At 46.5% G+C, this 19,834-nt stretch overlaps 1 protein-coding gene across 2 annotated transcripts in view; it reads left to right on the forward strand.

Annotated features, from left to right (window-relative positions):
* The window catches only part of fgf12 (fibroblast growth factor 12), a 410,001-nt gene that overhangs the window by 204,878 nt on the left and 185,289 nt on the right, over positions 1 to 19,834 (forward strand). The window contains exon 1 of one of the 2 annotated variants that reach the window (XM_062976943.1): positions 17,211 to 18,284. The exons of the other annotated variant lie outside the window; for it this stretch is intronic. Within the exon in view, the coding sequence (XP_062833013.1) occupies positions 18,080 to 18,284 (205 nt within the window). The 5' untranslated portion in view covers positions 17,211 to 18,079. Of the gene's footprint in view, positions 1 to 17,210; positions 18,285 to 19,834 lie in introns of those variants that run through there. 2 annotated transcript variants of the gene reach the window in all.

Here is a 19,834-nt window from a genome sequence, read left to right on the forward strand (position 1 = left end):
TCTCAGGGTGCATCTATTCTATAGAATTAACGCAATTTGATTCCATTTAACTGCCATGACTCAATGCTAAGGGAACCTGGGAGTGGTAGTTTGGTGAGATGTTTTCCATTTTCTGGGTGGATCTGCACTCTCGAATGAATCCTAGAACCACAGAGTTGGAAGAGACCACATGGACCATCGAGTCCAAACCCCTGCCTTGCAGGAAAAGCACAATCAAAATACCCCTGACAGATGGCCATCCAAAAGTCTCCAAGGAAGGAGCCTCCACAAGACTCCGAGGCAGGAGTTCCCCTCTTCTTACAGTCAGGAATATTACTGTATATGCATGTATGTGACTAAGTTTCTGTGGGATCACTACTTGTGTAAGTGTGTGTTAAGAGAAAAACACCTGGTTAATTACAACTCATGGTTGAGTAATTGGAACAATCAGGGCTAACAGGCTTGAGCCACTCCCTGAATGGAGGATATCTGGAATGTTTGTAATGTCTTTTGGGGACTTACTGGGGGACTTACTGAATGCTTGCTGAGAGCCTACTATGAAGATGTATGAATTTAATGCAAGAGACTTTATGTGAGTTTTTTGTTGCTGGAAGTTTTATTATGATTTTTGACTCTGCTACTTAAGAGTAAATTTTGATTTTCTCTTCCATTTTTGTGGCTTGTTTTTCTTTTGCTCATTGTGGATACAACAAAGGACTGAATAAGTCTGAACAGGACTGCACGCAGTTTGTTTTTCTACAAACCCTTAACAAGGAAGTCCTTCCTAATGTGGAGGTGGAATCTCCTTTCTTGTAATCTGAAACCATGGCTCCAAGTCCTAGTTGAATGACCTCAAAGAGCACCTATCCTATAGAATTAACACTGTTTGACACCACTGGAACTGCCATAGCTCAATACTATGGAGACCTGGGAGCTGTAGTTTGGTGGAGAAGGTGAAGAACTTTGTCAAACTACATCTTCCATAGCATTGAACATCCATCTGACAATGTAGATGGCCCCAAAGTGTCTTTAAAAAGGAGGCTGGGAGTTGTAGTTCTGGTGCTCTTTGGCAGAGAAGGTGAAGGACTTTCTCAAACTACAACTTCCATAGCACTGAACATCCATTCAACAGTGTAGATGGCCCCAAAGAGTCTTTAAAAAGGAGGCTGGGAGTTGTAGTTCTGGTGCTCTTTGGCAGAGAAGGTGAAGGACTTTCTCAAACTACAACTTCCATAGCACTGAACATCCATTCAACAGTGTAGATGGCCCCAAAGAGTCTTTAAAAAGGAGGCTGGGAGTTGTAGTTCTGGTGCTCTTTGGCAGAGAAGGTGAAGGACTTTCTCAAACTACAACTTCCATAGCACTGAACATCCATCCAGCATTGTAGATGGCCCCAAAGAGTCTTTAAAAAGAAGGCTGGGAGTTGTAGTTCTGGTGCTCTTTGGCAGAGAAGGTGAAGGACTTTCTCAAACTACAACTTCCATAGCACTGAACATCCATTCAACAGTGTAGATGGCCCCGAAGTGTCTTTAAAAAGGAGGCTGGGAGTTGTAGTTCTGGTGCTCTTTGGCAGAGAAGGTGAAGGACTTTCTCAAACTACAACTTCCATAGCACTGAACATCCATTCAACAGTGTAGATGGCCCCGAAGTGTCTTTAAAAAGGAGGCTGGGAGTTGTAGTTCTGGTGCTCTTTGGCAGAGAAGGTGAAGGACTTTCTCAAACTACAACTTCCATAGCACTGAACATCCATTCAACAGTGTAGATGGCCCCGAAGTGTCTTTAAAAAGGAGGCTGGGAGTTGTAGTTCTGGTGCTCTTTGGCAGAGAAGGTGAAGGACTTTCTCAAACTACAACTTCCATAGCACTGAACATCCATCCGACAGTGTAGATGGCCCCGAAGTGTCTTTAGAAAGGAGGCTGGGAGATGTAGTTCTGGTGCTCTTTGGCGGAGAAGGTGAAGGACATTGTCAAACTCCAACTTCCATAACATTGAATATCGATTCGACAGTGTAGATGGCCCTGAAGTGTGTTTAAAAAGGAGGCTGGGAGTTGTAGTTCTGGTGCTCTTTGGCGGAGACGGGAAAGACTTTGTCAAACTACAACTTCCATAGCATTGAACATCCATCTGACAGTGTATATGGCACCGAAGTGTCTTTAAAAAGGAGGCTGGGAGTTGTAGTTCTGGTGCTCTTTGGCAGAGAAGGTGAAGGACTTTGTCAAACTACAACTTCCATAGCATTGAACATCCATCTGACAGTGTAGATGGCCCTGAAGTGTCTTTAGAAAGGAGGCTGGGAGTTGTAGTTCTGGTGCTCTTTGGCGGAGACGGGAAAGACTTTGTCAAACTACAACTTCCATAGCATTGAACATCCATCTGACAGTGTATATGGCACCGAAGTGTCTTTAAAAAGGAGGCTGGGAGTTGTAGTTCTGGTGCTCTTTGGCAGAGAAGGTGAAGGACTTTGTCAAACTACAACTTCCATAGCATTGAACATCCATCTGACAGTGTAGATGGCCCTGAAGTGTCTTTAGAAAGGAGGCTGGGAGTTGTAGTTCTGGTGCTCTTTGGCAGAGAAGGCGAAGGACTTTGTCAAACTACAACTTCCATAGCACTGAACTTCCATCCAACAGTGTAGATGGCCCCGAAGTGTCTTAAAAAGGAGGCTGGGAGTTGTAGTTCTGGTGGTCTTTGGCGGAGAAAGTGAAGGATTTTGTCAAACTACAACTTCCATAGCACTGAACTTCCATCCAACAGTGTAGATGGCCCCGAAGTGTCTTAAAAAGGAGGCTGGGAGTTGTAGTTCTGGTGCTCCTTGGCGGTGACGGTGAAGGACTTTGTCAAACTACAACTTCCATAGCACTGAACTTCCATCCAACAGTGTAGATGGCCCCGAAGTGTCTTTAAAAAGGAGGCTGGGAGTTGTAGTTCTGGTGCTCTTTGGCGGAGAAAGTGAAGGAATTTGTCAAACTACAACTTCCATAGCACTGAACTTCCGTCCAACAGTGTAGATGGCCCCGAAGTGTCTTAAAAAGGAGGCTGGGAGTTGTAGTTCTGGTGCTCTTTGGCGGAGACGGTGAAGGATTTTGTCAAACTACAACTTCCATAGCACTGAACTTCCATCCAACAGTGTAGATGGCCCCGAAGTGTCTTTAAAAAGGAGGCTGGGAGTTGTAGTTCTGGTGCTCTTTGGCAGAGAAGGTGAAGGACTTTGTCAAACTACAACTTCCATAACATTGAACATCCATCTGACAGTGTAGATGGCCCCGAAGTGTCTTTAAAAAGGAGGCTGGGAGATGTAGTTCTGGTGCTCTTTGGTTGAGAAGGTGAAGGACTTTGTCAAACTACAACTTCCATAGCATTGAACATCCATCTGACAGTGTATATGGCCCCAAAGTGTCTTTAAAAAGGAGGCTGGGAGTTGTAGTTCTGGTGCTCTTTGGTTGAGAAGGTGAAGGACTTTGTCAAACTACAACTTCCATAGCATTGAACATCCATCTGACAGTGTATATGGCCCCAAAGTGTCTTTAAAAAGGAGGCTGGGAGATGTAGTTCTGGTGCTCTTTGGTTGAGGTGAAGGACTTTGTCAAACTACAACTTCCATAGCATTGAACATCCATCCGACAGTGTATATGGCCCCGAAGTGTCTTAAAAAGGAGGCTGGGAGTTGTAGTTCTGGTGCTCTTTGGCGGAGACGGTGAAGGACTTTGTCAAACTACAACTTCCATAACATTGAATATCGATTCGACAGTGTAGATGGCCCCGAAGTGTCTTTAAAAAGGAGGCTGGGAGTTGTAGTTCTGGTGCTCTTTGGCGTAGACGGTGAAGGACTTTGTCAAACTACAACTTCCATAGCACTGAACTTCCATCCAACAGTGTAGATGGCCCCGAAGTGTCTTTAAAAAGGAGGCTGGGAGTTGTAGTTCTGGTGCTCTTTGGTTGAGGTGAAGGACTTTGTCAAACTACAACTTCCATAGCATTGAACATCCATCCGACAGTGTATATGGCCCCGAAGTGTCTTAAAAAGGAGGCTGGGAGTTGTAGTTCTGGTGCTCTTTGGCGTAGACGGTGAAGGACTTTGTCAAACTACAACTTCCATAGCACTGAACTTCCATCCAACAGTGTATATGGCCCCAAAGTGTCTTTAAAAAGGAGGCTGGGAGATGTAGTTCTGGTGCTCTTTGGTTGAGGTGAAGGACTTTGTCAAACTACAACTTCCATAGCATTGAACATCCATCCGACAGTGTATATGGCCCCGAAGTGTCTTAAAAAGGAGGCTGGGAGTTGTAGTTCTGGTGCTCTTTGGCGGAGACGGTGAAGGACTTTGTCAAACTACAACTTCCATAACATTGAATATCGATTCGACAGTGTAGATGGCCCCGAAGTGTCTTTAAAAAGGAGGCTGGGAGTTGTAGTTCTGGTGCTCTTTGGCGTAGACGGTGAAGGACTTTGTCAAACTACAACTTCCATAGCACTGAACTTCCATCCAACAGTGTAGATGGCCCCGAAGTGTCTTTAAAAAGGAGGCTGGGAGTTGTAGTTCTGGTGCTCTTTGGTTGAGAAGGTGAAGGACTTTGTCAAACTACAACTTCCATAGCATTGAACATCCATCTGACAGTGTATATGGCCCCAAAGTGTCTTTAAAAAGGAGGCTGGGAGATGTAGTTCTGGTGCTCTTTGGTTGAGGTGAAGGACTTTGTCAAACTACAACTTCCATAGCATTGAACATCCATCCGACAGTGTATATGGCCCCGAAGTGTCTTTAAAAAGGAGGCTGGGAGTTGTAGTTCTGGTGCTCTTTGGTTGAGAAGGTGAAGGACTTTGTCAAACTACAACTTCCATAGCATTGAACATCCATCTGACAGTGTATATGGCCCCGAAGTGTCTTTAAAAAGGAGGCTGGGAGTTGTAGTTCTGGTGCTCTTTGGTTGAGAAGGTGAAGGACTTTGTCAAACTACAACTTCCATAGCATTGAACATCCATCCGACAGTGTATATGGCACCGAAGTGTCTTTAAAAAGGAGGCTGGGAGTTGTAGTTCTGGTGCTCTTTGGTTGAGAAGGTGAAGGACTTTGTCAAACTACAACTTCCATAGCATTGAACATCCATCCGACAGTGTATATGGCACCGAAGTGTCTTTAAAAAGGAGGCTGGGAGTTGTAGTTCTGGTGCTCTTTGGCAGAGAAGGTGAAGGACTTTGTCAAACTACAACTTCCATAGCATTGAACATCCATCCGACAGTGTATATGGCACCGAAGTGTCTTTAAAAAGGAGGCTGGGAGTTGTAGTTCTGGTGCTCTTTGGTTGAGAAGGTGAAGGACTTTGTCAAACTACAACTTCCATAGCATTGAACATCCATCCGACAGTGTATATGGCCCCGAAGTGTCTTTAAAAAGGAGGCTGGGAGTTGTAGTTCTGGTGCTCTTTGGTTGAGAAGGTGAAGGACTTTGTCAAACTACAACTTCCATAGCATTGAACATCCATCCGACAGTGTATATGGCCCCGAAGTGTAAGTGTCTTTAAAAAGGAGGCTGGGAGTTGTAGTTCTGGTGCTCTTTGGTTGAGAAGGTGAAGGACTTTGTCAAACTACAACTTCCATAGCATTGAACATCCATCCGACAGTGTATATGGCCCCGAAGTGTCTTTAAAAAGGAGGCTGGGAGTTGTAGTTCTGGTGCTCTTTGGTTGAGAAGGTGAAGGACTTTGTCAAACTACAACTTCCATAGCATTGAACATCCATTCAACAGTGTATATGGCCCCGAAGTGTAAGTGTATTTAAAAAGGAGGCTGGGAGTTGTAGTTCTGGTGCTCTTTGGCAGAGAAGGTGAAGGACTTTGTCAAACTACAACTTCCATAGCATTGAACATCCATCCGACAGTGTATATGGCCCCGAAGTGTAAGTGTCTTTAAAAAGGAGGCTGGGAGTTGTAGTTCTGGTGCTCTTTGGTTGAGAAGGTGAAGGACTTTGTCAAACTACAACTTCCATAGCATTGAACATCCATCCGACAGTGTATATGGCCCCGAAGTGTCTTTAAAAAGGAGGCTGGGAGTTGTAGTTCTGGTGCTCTTTGGTTGAGAAGGTGAAGGACTTTGTCAAACTACAACTTCCATAGCATTGAACATCCATTCAACAGTGTATATGGCCCCGAAGTGTAAGTGTATTTAAAAAGGAGGCTGGGAGTTGTAGTTCTGGTGCTCTTTGGCAGAGAAGGTGAAGGACTTTGTCAAACTACAACTTCCATAGCATTGAACATCCATCCGACAGTGTATATGGCACCGAAGTGTCTTTAAAAAGGAGGCTGGGAGTTGTAGTTCTGGTGCTCTTTGGTTGAGAAGGTGAAGGACTTTGTCAAACTACAACTTCCATAGCATTGAACATCCATCCGACAGTGTATATGGCACCGAAGTGTCTTTAAAAAGGAGGCTGGGAGTTGTAGTTCTGGTGCTCTTTGGTTGAGAAGGTGAAGGACTTTGTCAAACTACAACTTCCATAGCATTGAACATCCATCCGACAGTGTATATGGCCCCGAAGTGTCTTTAAAAAGGAGGCTGGGAGTTGTAGTTCTGGTGCTCTTTGGTTGAGAAGGTGAAGGACTTTGTCAAACTACAACTTCCATAGCATTGAACATCCATTCAACAGTGTAGATGGCCCCGAAGTGTAAGTGTATTTAAAAAGGAGGCTGGGAGTTGTAGTTCTGGTGCTCTTTGGCAGAGAAGGTGAAGGACTTTGTCAAACTACAACTTCCATAGCATTGAACATCCATCCGACAGTGTATATGGCACCGAAGTGTGTTTAAAAAGGAGGCTAGGAGTTGTAGTTCTGGTGCTCTTTGGCAGAGAAGGTGAAGGACTTTGTCAAACTACAACTTCCATAGCATTGAACATCCATCCGACAGTGTATATGGCACCGAAGTGTCTTTAAAAAGGAGGCTGGGAGTTGTAGTTCTGGTGCTCTTTGGTTGAGAAGGTGAAGGACTTTGTCAAACTACAACTTCCATAGCATTGAACATCCATTCAACAGTGTAGATGGCCCCGAAGTGTAAGTGTATTTAAAAAGGAGGCTGGGAGTTGTAGTTCTGGTGCTCTTTGGTTGAGAAGGTGAAGGACTTTGTCAAACTACAACTTCCATAGCATTGAACATCCATCCGACAGTGTAGATGGCCCCGAAGTGTCTTTAAAAAGGAGGCTGGGAGTTGTAGTTCTGGTGCTCTTTGGCGGAGACGGTGAAGGACTTTGTCAAACTACAACTTCCATAGTATTGAACATCCATTCAATAGTAGATGTCCCCGAAGGGTCTCCAAGAAGGAGACTTTAGCGTTGGACTATGATTCTGGGGTTCTTCAATGTGAGTGTTGAGTCTTTTAACTCCAGGAGCGTAGATTTGCCCTTTGCAGACGCGACGTAGCATCTCAGCGGAGGTTTCCAAGGAAGAGCTCCAAGGGACAGAGCGGATTGCAGTGAAGAGGCACTTGGGTTTACTATTAAGCCGTAATAAATGGCTTTAGCAATGTCATCATATTGCTTTCCACAAACATCTTTAGGAAAATCTTATTACATCCCCGTTCTACGGGGAAGGGAGGAGAGAAGCAATAAAGGCGTACTTTCATTTTATTCCTGGTGCTGCTCCCATAACATTTGGAAGCCGGTAATGTCTTGTGAATGAATGTAAATACCTTTATTTTTTCCATTTTTTTTTCAGAGGGTGGTTTGTTTCAGTGGAGAAGTGCTTAAAGGCAAAGGATGGCTTTGCAGAACTCATTGTAATGGGTTGGTGGGTCTGCTCTGGATTTTAGCCTAACCTTTGATGAAGTGACCCCGGGGGGGGGGGAAACTCTGCATTCAAAGCAGTTCTTTAAAGTTCTGACTAAAATCCGGCACAGATCGGTTTCCCAATTGGTATGGAAATGGCTATTCTCCACTTGGGTGCCAGGGCAGGATACTAAAAGAAATCTCTGCTGGGCTTTTCCAGTCTGATAATCCCCAACTGGTGCTTCTGCAAAAAGCTTCTGCAAAAATCCTTTTTCTTCGTCCTGGAGCGATGTCACTGTCTGGGGTGCCAAAAAGAGGAATTCTGACCTGGGCCTTTCGGGACTATTCATATCTTTATTAGTGACTTAGATCAGTGTTGTCCAATCCACAGCTCGCGGGCCGCATGCAGCCCACAAAGTCATTTTTGTTGGCCCTTGCCCTTCTTACTAGAAAAATATTTTAATTATGTAATTAAATATTAATATTTTAGTTATTTAATTCAATGTTAATTATGTAATTAGTTTTCTTTCTGGAATGTCTCTGGCCCTCACATTCCTGTACTAAAGCTTGGCCCTCGGGTAACTAAAGGTTGGACCACACTGACTGGATCTTAACAGATTTGTGAACTGGGTTGAGGCTAACAAAGGGGAAAATGTATGGTATTACTCATTGGCAATAAAAATGAAATGCACAGATATTGGACGAGTGAGACCTGGCTTGGAAACAGTCCATGTGAAAGGGATCTAGGAGACTTAGTGTGTCTCAAGCTGAACATGAGCCAAGAGTGTGATGCAGCAGCTAAAAAGGCCAATGCGATTCTCAGCTGCATCAATAGGAGTCTAGCGTCAAGATGAAGTCCTAGTCCCACTCTCGTCTTCTGCTTTGGCCATGCTTCACCTGGAATAATAGTCCTGAGTCCTGTTCTGGGCAAAGCAATTCAAGAGGGACATGGACAAGATGGAAAGGTGTCCAGAGAAGGGCCACCAAAATGGTGAAAGGTCTGGAAACTGTGAATCCCTCTGAGGAGCATCTGGGGATGTTTAGTTTGCAGAAGAGAAAGTGAAGAGGGGACATGAGAGCCGTGTCTGAATATTTGAAAGGATGGGACAAAGTTTGTTTTTTTGTTGCTTCAGAGACTGGGACATAACGGGGCCATGGATCCAAATTGCAGGAAAAGAGACCCCACCTCAACATTGGGAAGAACTTTCTGATGGTCAAGGCTTTTCAACACTGGAATCTTCTGCTGATGAAATGGAAGTTTTTAAGCAGAGGCTGGATGGCCGTCTGTCAGGAGAGCTTGGGTGGTGTCTCTCCCATGTGGGTTTGGACTTGACGGCCCAATGAAATCCAGGGCCGTGAATGAAATCTATTTGCTTTCTCCAACAAGTGCAAAAATTCCTGTCGCGTGTCGTATCCATTTCTCCCTCGATTGAAGTCAAGCTCCGTGAGTTTGGGAGAGAGAGAAAAGGCTGTAATTTGGGGGTTTGCCCGGCCTGATTCAGGAGAGCCTCCCTCCCGTGCATTTTAATTTCCCGGCTCCCTGCACGAAGGGTCCGCCTTGCGGAAGAGGGGATATTAATAAAACATCAAGCACATGCTCTTCTTTTTTGCTTAATAAGCATCCCTGACAATGCGGAAGGCGGCCGAGTCTGTGCCGTTCCAGAAAGGGCTGCGTGAACCGACCCCACCAAGCCCCCCAAATCCTGATAGTGAGCTGGGTACCAAAAGCAAGGCCGGCCCTTCAGCTTAAAGGTAGCCATCCCTTATTCATTCTCAGATTTCAAAGACAGGTTGCGTTTTTGGAACTTCTCCTTCTGGACCTTTGATCCTGGCAGCGATGGTTGTGTTTCACAGGCAACATTGTGCCATCTAGGACAATGATGGGCAACTTTTTGCGCTTGACGTGTCAAAATTCACCAAAAAATCTAGCATGACTTCGGTAGTGTGTCACTTAGAGAAAAAAACAAAACATAATTTCACAATATATATAGTTTAAATAACAAAAATATATAATTATAATATAGAACTGTATTTAATAAATCAAAAACTATTTACTGCCATTATTTCCATGTACAGTAGAGTCTCACTTATCCAACATAAATGGGCCGGCAGAATGTTGGATAATCGAATATGTTGGATAATAAGGAGGGATTAAAGAAAAGCCTATTAAACATCAAATTAGGTCATGATTTTACAAATTAAGCACCAAAACTTCGTGTTATACATCAAATTTGACAGAAAAAGTAGTTCAATATGCAGTAATGCTATGTAGTAATTACTGTATTTACAAATTTACCACCAAAATATAATGATGTTTTGAAAACATTGACTACAAAAATGCGTTGGATAATCCAGAATGTTGGATAAGCGAATGTTGGATAAGTGAGACTCTACTGTACAACAATCTATGGTACCTCTTGCAGTTTCCACACTGATTTCTCTCTATTGTAGTTTCAATGTAGTCATGAATAATGAATAATATAATAATAATATAATAGTAATAATATAATAATATACTACAGTAATAATAGAATAATAATAGAATGATAATGTAATGTGCATAATTCCCATGGAGTAAACAACAAAACCACTGGACCAAATCACACCAAATTTGGCCACAAAAGACATTAGTCAGCCAATCAATCTGCATGCGGCAGCGTGTCAGCAAAAATGGCTAGGCGTGTCAGTGCTGACACGCGTGTCATAGGTTGGCCATCACTGATCTAGGAGTTGTAGTAGACCGCAAGCTGAACATGAGTCAACAATGTGATGCAGCAGCTATGAAAGCCAATGCAGTTCTAGGCTGCATCAACAGACGTGTAGGGAAGTCCTAGTCCCCACTCTCTTCTGCTTTGGTCAGGCCTCTTCATCTGGAATGATAACCCTGTGTCCAGCTCTGGGCAAGAAGGATATGGACCAGCTGCAAGATGTCCAAAAAAAGGTGACCAAAATGGTCAAAGGTCTAGAAACCATGAATCCCAATGAGGAGCGGCTTAAGGAACTGATTATATTGAGCTTGGAGGAGAGAAAGCTGAGAGAGATGTGAAGATATTTGAAAGGATGCCCCATTGAGAAGGAAGGGTCAAGGCTTGCTTTCTGCTGCTCTGGAGACTGGGACACCATGGAGCCATGGGTTCAAACTGGAGGAAAAGAGATTCAACCTCAACACGATGAAGAGCCTCAGCTGCCTTGTGGATTCTCCTTCTCTGGACACTGGAAGGGCATCTCTTAAGATGGCTTGGATTGTGTCTTCGTGTCTGGCAGAAGAAGGTTGGATGAGATGGTCCTTGTGATGTCTTTCCACAGAAACTCTAGCATCCAATGATTGTCTGCTATGGTGGATTTAGCAGCCAATGGAATTTGCACAAAATCTGTTTGTGGCTTCACACTGGAGTAAGTTCCATTCACACGGGTGGCTTTGCTTCAGAAGGCTTTGCAAGGATTGGGCCCAATTCAAGGTTCCTTGGTTACTGTAGGTGTCTTTGAGAGCCGTCATCAGCTCCACTTTGATCTATGAGAGCATCCAAAAGCTCCTGACATCAACTGAGGTCTTGCAAGTCCTGCTGTGGTTCCAAAATTACACAAAACCAGGCACATTCTGGGTAATTTGGAAGCCATGAAAATGGTACAACTTTGTCTCTAAGGGAAGAATGAGGAAAGAGGTGACAATTGCAGTGAGTAAAATATGCTGGAAGGCACCAATGAGAAGTAGAAACCAAGGTGGAAGCTTCCAAAAGTATGTATCCTTCATGCCCCATGAAGAAAGGCCAAACCCACTCCAGGACCAACTGAAGTTGCACCAGATGAAGTGTGCTAAAGGAAGCATGCCCACAAAGTGAAAATGATGCAGATGTCTTTAGCCAGTGGGCCAAGTTACATCTTTGCTCAGAAGGCAAATACAATGAGAATGGATTCCACCACAAGACAGTGTTTTGAGACTATGGAGTTTGGCTTGTGCTGTTGCATGTTGGGGGTTGGATTGGATGGCCCTTGGGGTCTCTTCCAACTCTAGGATTCTATATTATTCTAGGAGGGGAAAGTAAAGGGCAACACCTTCGGAATGAGGCAGAGCAATAGGATGAGGAGAAGAAAGAGTCGGTGACTACAACCGAAGGAGACAGAGCTGCTCTCCAAGGTGCTGAACCAAAACCCCAGAATGGAGAGCTTCATTAAAACCACACCATGGACACCAGTCACTCCCATTTCAAGCAAAAGAGGATCATGTTTGTGTGCAGTTAGTTTAGTCATCTCTTCTATCCCATCTCATATATGGGATGAGCTTGCAATTGAGGCATCACAGAGAACGACATCCCACCCAATAAACCTACAATAGACAAGAAACCAGTTGCAGGAATTTGAAGAGCTTCCTGACAGTCACACCCATTTGTCAGTGGAATCTGCTGCTTCCTGGGAATCCATTGGAGCCTCCTTCTTTCTCTAGAGGTTTTGAAGCAGAGGATGGATGGCCATCTGTTAGGAGGGCTTGGATGGTGTTCTCCTGCCTGGCAGAAGTGGGTTGGACTGGATGGCCCTTGGGGTCTCCTCCAGTTCTATGATTCTGTGATGGATAATGGCCTGGAAAGCAAGGGCTGCTTAGAGGACTTCTCTACGCTTGGAGAAGAAAAGACTGAATTGTGGAATGACGGCTGCCTCTAAATACCTGAACCGATGCCCATCCAGTAGAAGCTGGGGATGGAAATATGAATAAATATTCAAAAATATTCTTTTCCTGAGTGTTAAGAAACCCTGATGAGAAGAATCGTGATTACAATCTTTGCAATCTAGTGCTTACTGTACACCAGTTACATCTGGCAGTTTTGCACAGAAATAAGGCATTTTCTGCAAAGGAAACAATACTTTCTGTGCAGAAAAAAATATATCTTGCTTTATTCTGTTTTGTTTTGGGCATCGCCCCATGTTAGCCGACCCGAGTCCCTTCGGGGAGATGGTGGTGGGATAGAAAAATAAATTATTATTATTATTATTATTATTATTATTATTATTATTATCATCATCTTCCTACATAGAAAGACTTGGATTAAGTACTGAAAAAGCTGCAAATCAACCATGAGAGGATTTTGCGCAGAATGAGTCCTCAATGGCAGCCGTTTCTCTATAGGAACAACCTTTTTCTGTGTGGAAATAGTGAACCAAGACATCCCTTGTAGCAGCTGGGGCAAACCAATGGATTCAAATGGCAAGAGAGTAAATCCCAGCCAGACCTTGGGAAGCACTTCCTAAGCACTAAGGCTGATCGACAGGGAATTGTCATTGGTTAAAGTGGCCTCATTGCCTTTCATAATTGCGCCATTGTGATCCCGTCTCTGGCAATTTCCTTCCAATGTTTCCTTAGTCCATTTGGAATCGCTCCCAGAAAACCTCGCTCCTGGAGACCCCATTATTTCCTCTTCGCGGCGGCTGCAAGTCTCCATTTGTCTCTTTGGATATGTCACCATCTCTACTTTCTCCATCTCCCAGGGTTTCCACATCCATAACCCAATATTTATTGATTCCCAGTCACAGTTGAGAGTGGCATGTTCTATTCTAATTGTTGAGAGTTTGAAATGTGAAGTCCCTTACGTTTTTGATTTCACCGTTTGAGACCATTTTTCCAGGTTTTGCCTTCCCACCAGCTCTTTGTGGGGGGCAAAGCACATCTGTTGTGTGTTGTCGAAGGCTTTCATGGCTGGGATCACAGGGTTGTTGTATGTTTTCCGGGCCGTATGGCCATGTTCCAGAAGCATTCTCTCCTGACGTTTCGCCCACATCTATGTCAGGCGTCCTCAGAGGTTGTGAGGTATGGAGAAACTAAGCAAGGAAGGTTTATATATCTGTGGAAGTTCCTGGGTGGGGGGAAGAACTCTTGTCTGTTGGAGGCCAGTGTGAATGTTGTAATTAATCACCTTTCTTAGCATTAAATGGCCTTCCCAGCACTCTAAAAACAGAAGAATTCCAGATAGGAATCAATCAGGGGCAGTTAACGACTCTGAACAAAGAATTCCCCAGGCCAGGATGTGAGGCTGGGAAGGCCATTTAATGCTAACAAAGGTGATTAATTACAATATTCACACTGGCCTCCAACAGACAAGAGTTCTTTCTCCCACCCTGGACATTATTCCACAGATATATAAACCCCACTTGCCTAGTTTCCAACAGACCTCACAACCTCTGAGGATGCCTGCTACAGATGTGGGCAAAACATCAGGAGAGAATGCTTCTGGGACATGGCCATACAGCCTGGAAAACATACAACAACCCCAAGTCTGTTGTGTTGATGCCAAATGTACTGTCGCAGCCATTTAGAACATAACGTTTCTTAGATTTGCGATCTTGCTATATGGTAGAGTCGGCACTCATATCATCCATAGGTTCCACCATCCATGATTTGAAAATAACTATCCTCTACCAAAAAGAATTCCAAATATTCCAAAGTACAATCTTTGATTCTGCTATTATTTTGCAACTGTTTATAATGAGGCTTGGTTTAGGTAGCCATGAGTGGTGTTATGAGTGGTGTTAAGATCATTAAAGAAGTGGTCTGCAAACACTTAGAAACAAATGCGGTCATCACTAATAGTCAACACAGATTTATGAAAAAAGTCATGCCAGACTCATGTGATCTCTTTTTTCAATCGAGTTACAAGCTGAATAGATGCAGGGCTCGGGCTGTGGCGCAGGCTGGAGAGCAGCTGCAATGAATCACTGCAATGAATCACTCTGACCAGGAGGTCATGAGTTCGAGGCCCGCTCGGAGCCTATGTTTGTTTGTCTTTGTTCTATGTTAAAAGGCATTGAATGTTTGCCTATATATGTAATATGATCCGCCCTGAGTCCCCTTCGGGGTGAGAAGGGCAGAATATAAATGCTGTAAATAAATAAATAAATAAAACACCGTGGATGGAGCGTATCTGGATGTCAAGAAGGCCTTCCTTCCATAAGGTCCCCCATGACCTTCAGGCAAGGAAACTAGTCCAATGTAGGCTTGGCAAACTATGGCTAGGTGGATCTATATTTGGCTAAGTGAATGAACCCAATGGATGATTCTCCCCAAGGCTTCCACTTCATCCTGGAAAGAAGTGGCCAGTGGAGTGCCATCAGCAGGGTCCCATCCTGGGCCCGGTTCTATTCAGGATCTTTATCAATGACGTAGATCAGGGGTCCCCAAACTAAGGCCCGGGGGCCGGATGCGGCCCTCCAAGGTCATTTACCTGGCCCCCCGCCCTCAGTTTTATAATATAATATATTGTATATACATATAATATTGATAATAATATTATAATGTAATACAATATAACACTAATAATATTACCATATAATAATATTAATTATATATTCTATATTACATATAATATTACTAATAATATTACAGTATAGTGGTATAGTTCAACATAGCAATATATAATGCTAATATTGTGCTATGCTAATAATATATATTGTATGTACATACAATTTGTAAGCCACTCTGAGTCCCCTTTGGGGTGAGAAGGGTGTGATACAAATGAAGTAAATAAATAATAAATAAATTTTAGACTTAGGCTCACCCAAAGTCTGAAATGACTTGAAGGCACACAACAACAACAACAACAATCCTAATTAACTTGACTATCTCATTGGCCAGAAGCAGGCCCTCACTTCCCATTGAAATCCTGATAGATTTATGTTGGTTAAAATTGTTTTCATTTTTAAATATTGTATTGTTCTTTCATTGTTGTTGTTGTTTTGCACTACAAATAAGACATGTGCGGTGTGCATAGGAATTTGTTCGGTTTTTTTTTCAAATGATAATTCGGCCCCTCCACAGTCTGAAGATTGTGGACCGGCCCTCGGCTTAAAAAGTTTGAGGACCCCTGACATAGATGAAGGGTTAGAAGGCATGAGCATCAAGTTTGCAGACGACACCAAACTGGGAGGGAGAGCCAATACTCCAGAAGACAGGAGTAGAATCCAAAACGATCTTCACAGATTAGAGAGATGATTGGGCAAAAATAACACAATGAACCTCAACAGGGATAAATGCAAGATACTCCACTGAGGCAGAAAAAAGGAAATGCCGAGATACAGAATGGGGGACAAGGCCTGGCTCCACAGCAAGACATCCTCGTGGGGAGGAAGGAGAACATGAGCCAGGAATGTCATGCGGCAGCTAAAAAAGCTTGAAGGGAGATGTTGAGTCTAAGCTGGAATGTGCCCAGAGGAGGGCGACTCAAAGGATCAAGGGTCTGGAGAACAAGAATCCCTATGAGGAGTGGCTGAAAGAGCTGGGCATGTTTAGCCTGCAGAAGAGAAGGCGGAGAGAGAGGAGACATGAGGAGGGCCAGGGATCAAGATGTAATGGGAAGGAAGTCCTAGGGAGGAGGGATCAAGCTTCCTTTCTGCTGCCCTGGAGACTAGGATGCAATGGAACAAGGGCTTCAAACTACAGGAAAGAAAGGAGATTCTACCTGAACATGAGGAAGAACTTCCTCACTGTGAAAGCTGTTCAGCAGTGGAACTCTCTCTCTCTCTCTCTCTCTCTCTCTCTCTCTCTCTCTCTCTCTGGATGGCCATCTGCTTCTTGGCATTACGATATTATTATGTTATCCCAGCTTGAGCCCTCTCTCCAGAGCTGATGTAGTCTATCCAATGCAATTTTCTAAATCAGCACCCCAGGTGTTTGGGACTACAACTCCCACCCTTCCCAACAGCCTCAGGCCCTTTCCTTTTCAGCCTCTGGGCAGAATGGGGCTGGACTGGATGGCCCACAGGGTCTCTTCCAAGTCTCGGATTCTTTGGATTCTCTGCAGTGCCGGCTCTTGTCCCTTCAGCGGTGCCTTTCTTTTCTTCCTTCCTTCCTGGCCTTTCTTTCTCTCTCTGGCTCTCTCGGGTCACGTAGGATTGCGTAGAAGCCCAGCGAAGAAGAAGAAGAAGAAGAAGAAGAAGAAGAAGAAGAAGAAGAAGAAGAAGAAGAAGAGGAGGAGGAGGAGGAGGAGGAGGAGGAAGGGAAGGGACGGGGAGGGAGGGAGGGAGGGAGGGAAGGAAGGAAGGAAGGAAGGGAAGAAGGAAGCGAAGAAGGGAGGGAGGGAGGGAGGAAGTAGGGAGGGAAAGAAGGAAGGAAGGAAGGAAGGAAGGAAGGAAGGAAGGAAGGAGAGAAAGGAGAGAAGGAAGGAAGGAAGGAAGGAAGGAAGGAAAGAAGGAAGGAAAGAGGGAAGGAAGGAAGGAAGGAAGGAAGGAAGGAAGGAAGGAAGGAAGGAAGGACGAAAGGAAGGAAGGAAGGAAGGAAGGAAGGAAGGAAGGAAGGAAGGAAGGAAGGAAGGAAGGAAGGAAGGAAGGGAAGAAGGAAGCGAAGAATGGAAGGGAGGGAGGGAGGGAGGAAGTAGGGAGGGAAAGAAGGAAGGAAGGAAGGAAAGGGGAAGGAAGGAAGAAAAGAAGGGAGGAAGGAAGGAAGGAGAGAAGGAAGGAAGGAAGGAAGGAAGGAAGGAAGGAAGGAAGGAAGGAAGGAAGGCAGGCAGGCAGGCAGGCAGGCAGGCAGGCAGGCGAGGAGTCCGTCCATGGCGCCCGGGGCTTCCCTCCTCCCTCCCCCCGCTGCTGGGGGTCCTGAGACGCCCCTCCCCCTTGGGAAGCCCCTCGAGAGGGAGGTGGGCAAGCAGCCAAGGAAAACCCCGGGCGGAGAAAGGAAGGAAGGAAGGAAGGAAGGAAGAAGAAGAAGGCGCCGCAGCTGAGGAGCACGATGAGAAGGAGAAGAGGAGGAGGCGAAGGGAGGGAGGAAGAAAAGGAGGGAGGGGGCGGTCCAAGCGAGGAGGGGCTCCTCCCCTTCCCCCTCCCCCCTCTCCCCCCTCCCTCCGCAACAAGCGGCGCTTTCGGAGCCTGTTTTGGGGAGCTCCGGGGAGAGAGAGAGAGAGAGAAAGAGAGAGAGAGAGAGAGAGAGAGGGAGGCCTGGATTCAGCACCAGCCGAGGAGGGACAGCTCCGCCATGGAGCCCTAGGAGCGAGGCGCCTTTGCTGCAGGCAGACCCTTCCTCGTCTTCCTTCTCTTTCCTTGGGGTCGGGATGTAGCCCCTGCCAGGAGCCAAGCCGTCCTTCCTTCCATCCTTCCTTCCTTCCTTCCTTCCTTCCATCCTTCCTTCCTTCCTTGGCCCTGCTGCAGCTTGCCTGCCTCAGGAGGGGATCAGGACCCGCTTGCTCGCCCCCCGCCCCACACCGGAGGCACCCTGGGCCCTGGAGGGCTCCGAGGAAGAAGGAGAGAAGGAGAAGCAGGAAGGAGAGCCCTGACCCTCGGCCCGGATGGGAGGGGTCTCGGCGGGCCCCCCTGAGGGCTAGGGGCCTCTGAGGGACCCGGGGGGAGGGGGGCGGGGGGGGGCCGAGGCGGGGGGGCGGGCGATGGCGGCGGCGATCGCGAGCTCCCTGATCCGGCAGAAGCGCCAGGCGCGCGAGTCCAACAGCGACCGGGTCTCGGCCTCCAAGCGCCGCTCCAGCCCCAGCAAGGACGGGCGCTCCCTCTGCGAGAGGCACCTCCGAGGGCTCTTCGGGAAGGTCCGCTTCTGCTCCTCCAGCGCCAGGAAGAGGCACCTCCGGCGCAGGCCAGGTCGGTCTCCCCGCGCCCCCGAGCATGCACAGAGCGCCCGCCCTCCCGCCGGGGAGGGGACTGGACAGGCACCAGGGGTGGCTACTGCTTCGCCAGACCTGGCACACTGTGATATTATTATGCCTTCCCTTCAGAGCTGATGTAGTCTATCCAGGGCAATTTTCAGAATCAGCACCCCAGAGCATGCACAGAGCGCCCGCCAAGGAGGGAGAACGGGGAGGGGACTGTAAAGGCACCAGGGTTGGCTTCTGCTTCGCCAAACTTGGCACATTGTGATATTATTATGCTTTCCCTCCAGAGCTGATGTAGTCTATCCAGGGCAATTTTCTGAATCAGCACCCCAGAGCATGCACAGAGTGCCCACCGGGGAGGGAGAGAGGGTGGAAACTGGAGAGGCACCAGGGAAGGCTTCTGCTTCGCCAGACCTGTCACACTGTGATATTATTATGCCTTCCCTCCAGAGCTGATGTAGTCTACCCAGGGCAATTTTCTGAATCAGCACCCCAGAGCATGCACAGAGCGCCCACCGGGGAGGGAGAGAGGGTGGAAACTGGAGAGGCACCAGGGAAGGCTTCTGCTTCGCCAGACCTGTCACACTGTGATATTATTATGCCTTCCCTCCAGAGCTGATGTAGTCTACCCAGGGCAATTTTCTGAATCAGCACCCCAGAGCATGCACAGAGCGCCCACCGGGGAGGGAGAGAGGGTGGAAACTGGAGAGGCACCAGGGAAGGCTTCTGCTTCGCCAGACCTGTCACACTGTGATATTATTATGCCTTCCCTCCAGAGCTGATGTAGTCTACCCAGGGCAATTTTCTGAATCAGCACCCCAGAGCATGCACAGAGCGCCCACCGGGGAGGGAGAGAGGGTGGAAACTGGAGAGGCACCAGGGAAGGCTTCTGCTTCGCCAGACCTGTCACACTGTGATATTATTATGCCTTCCCTCCAGAGCTGATGTAGTCTACCCAGGGCAATTTTCTGAATCAGCACCCCAGAGCATGCACAGAGCGCCCACCGGGGAGGGAGAGAGGGTGGAAACTGGAGAGGCACCAGGGAAGGCTTCTGCTTCGCCAGACCTGTCACACTGTGATATTATTATGCCTTCCCTCCAGAGCTGATGTAGTCTACCCAGGGCAATTTTCTGAATCAGCACCCCAGAGCATGCACAGAGCGCCCACCGGGGAGGGAGAGAGGGTGGAAACTGGAGAGGCACCAGGGAAGGCTTCTGCTTCGCCAGACCTGTCACACTGTGATATTATTATGCCTTCCCTCCAGAGCTGATGTAGTCTACCCAGGGCAATTTTCTGAATCAGCACCCCAGAGCATGCACAGAGCGCCCACCGGGGAGGGAGAGAGGGTGGAAACTGGACAGGCACCAGGGGTGGCTTCTGCTTCGCCAGACCTGGCACACTGTGATATTATTATGCCTTCCCTCCAGAGCTGATGTAGTCTACCCAGGGCAATATTCTGAATCAGCACCCCAGAGCATGCACAGAGCGCCCGCCGAGGAGGGAGAGAGGGTGGAAACTGGAGAGGCACCAGGGAAGGC

Source organism: Anolis carolinensis, chromosome 3 (assembly GCF_035594765.1).
Source record: "Anolis carolinensis isolate JA03-04 chromosome 3, rAnoCar3.1.pri, whole genome shotgun sequence".
Lineage (NCBI taxonomy): Eukaryota > Metazoa > Chordata > Lepidosauria > Squamata > Dactyloidae > Anolis > Anolis carolinensis.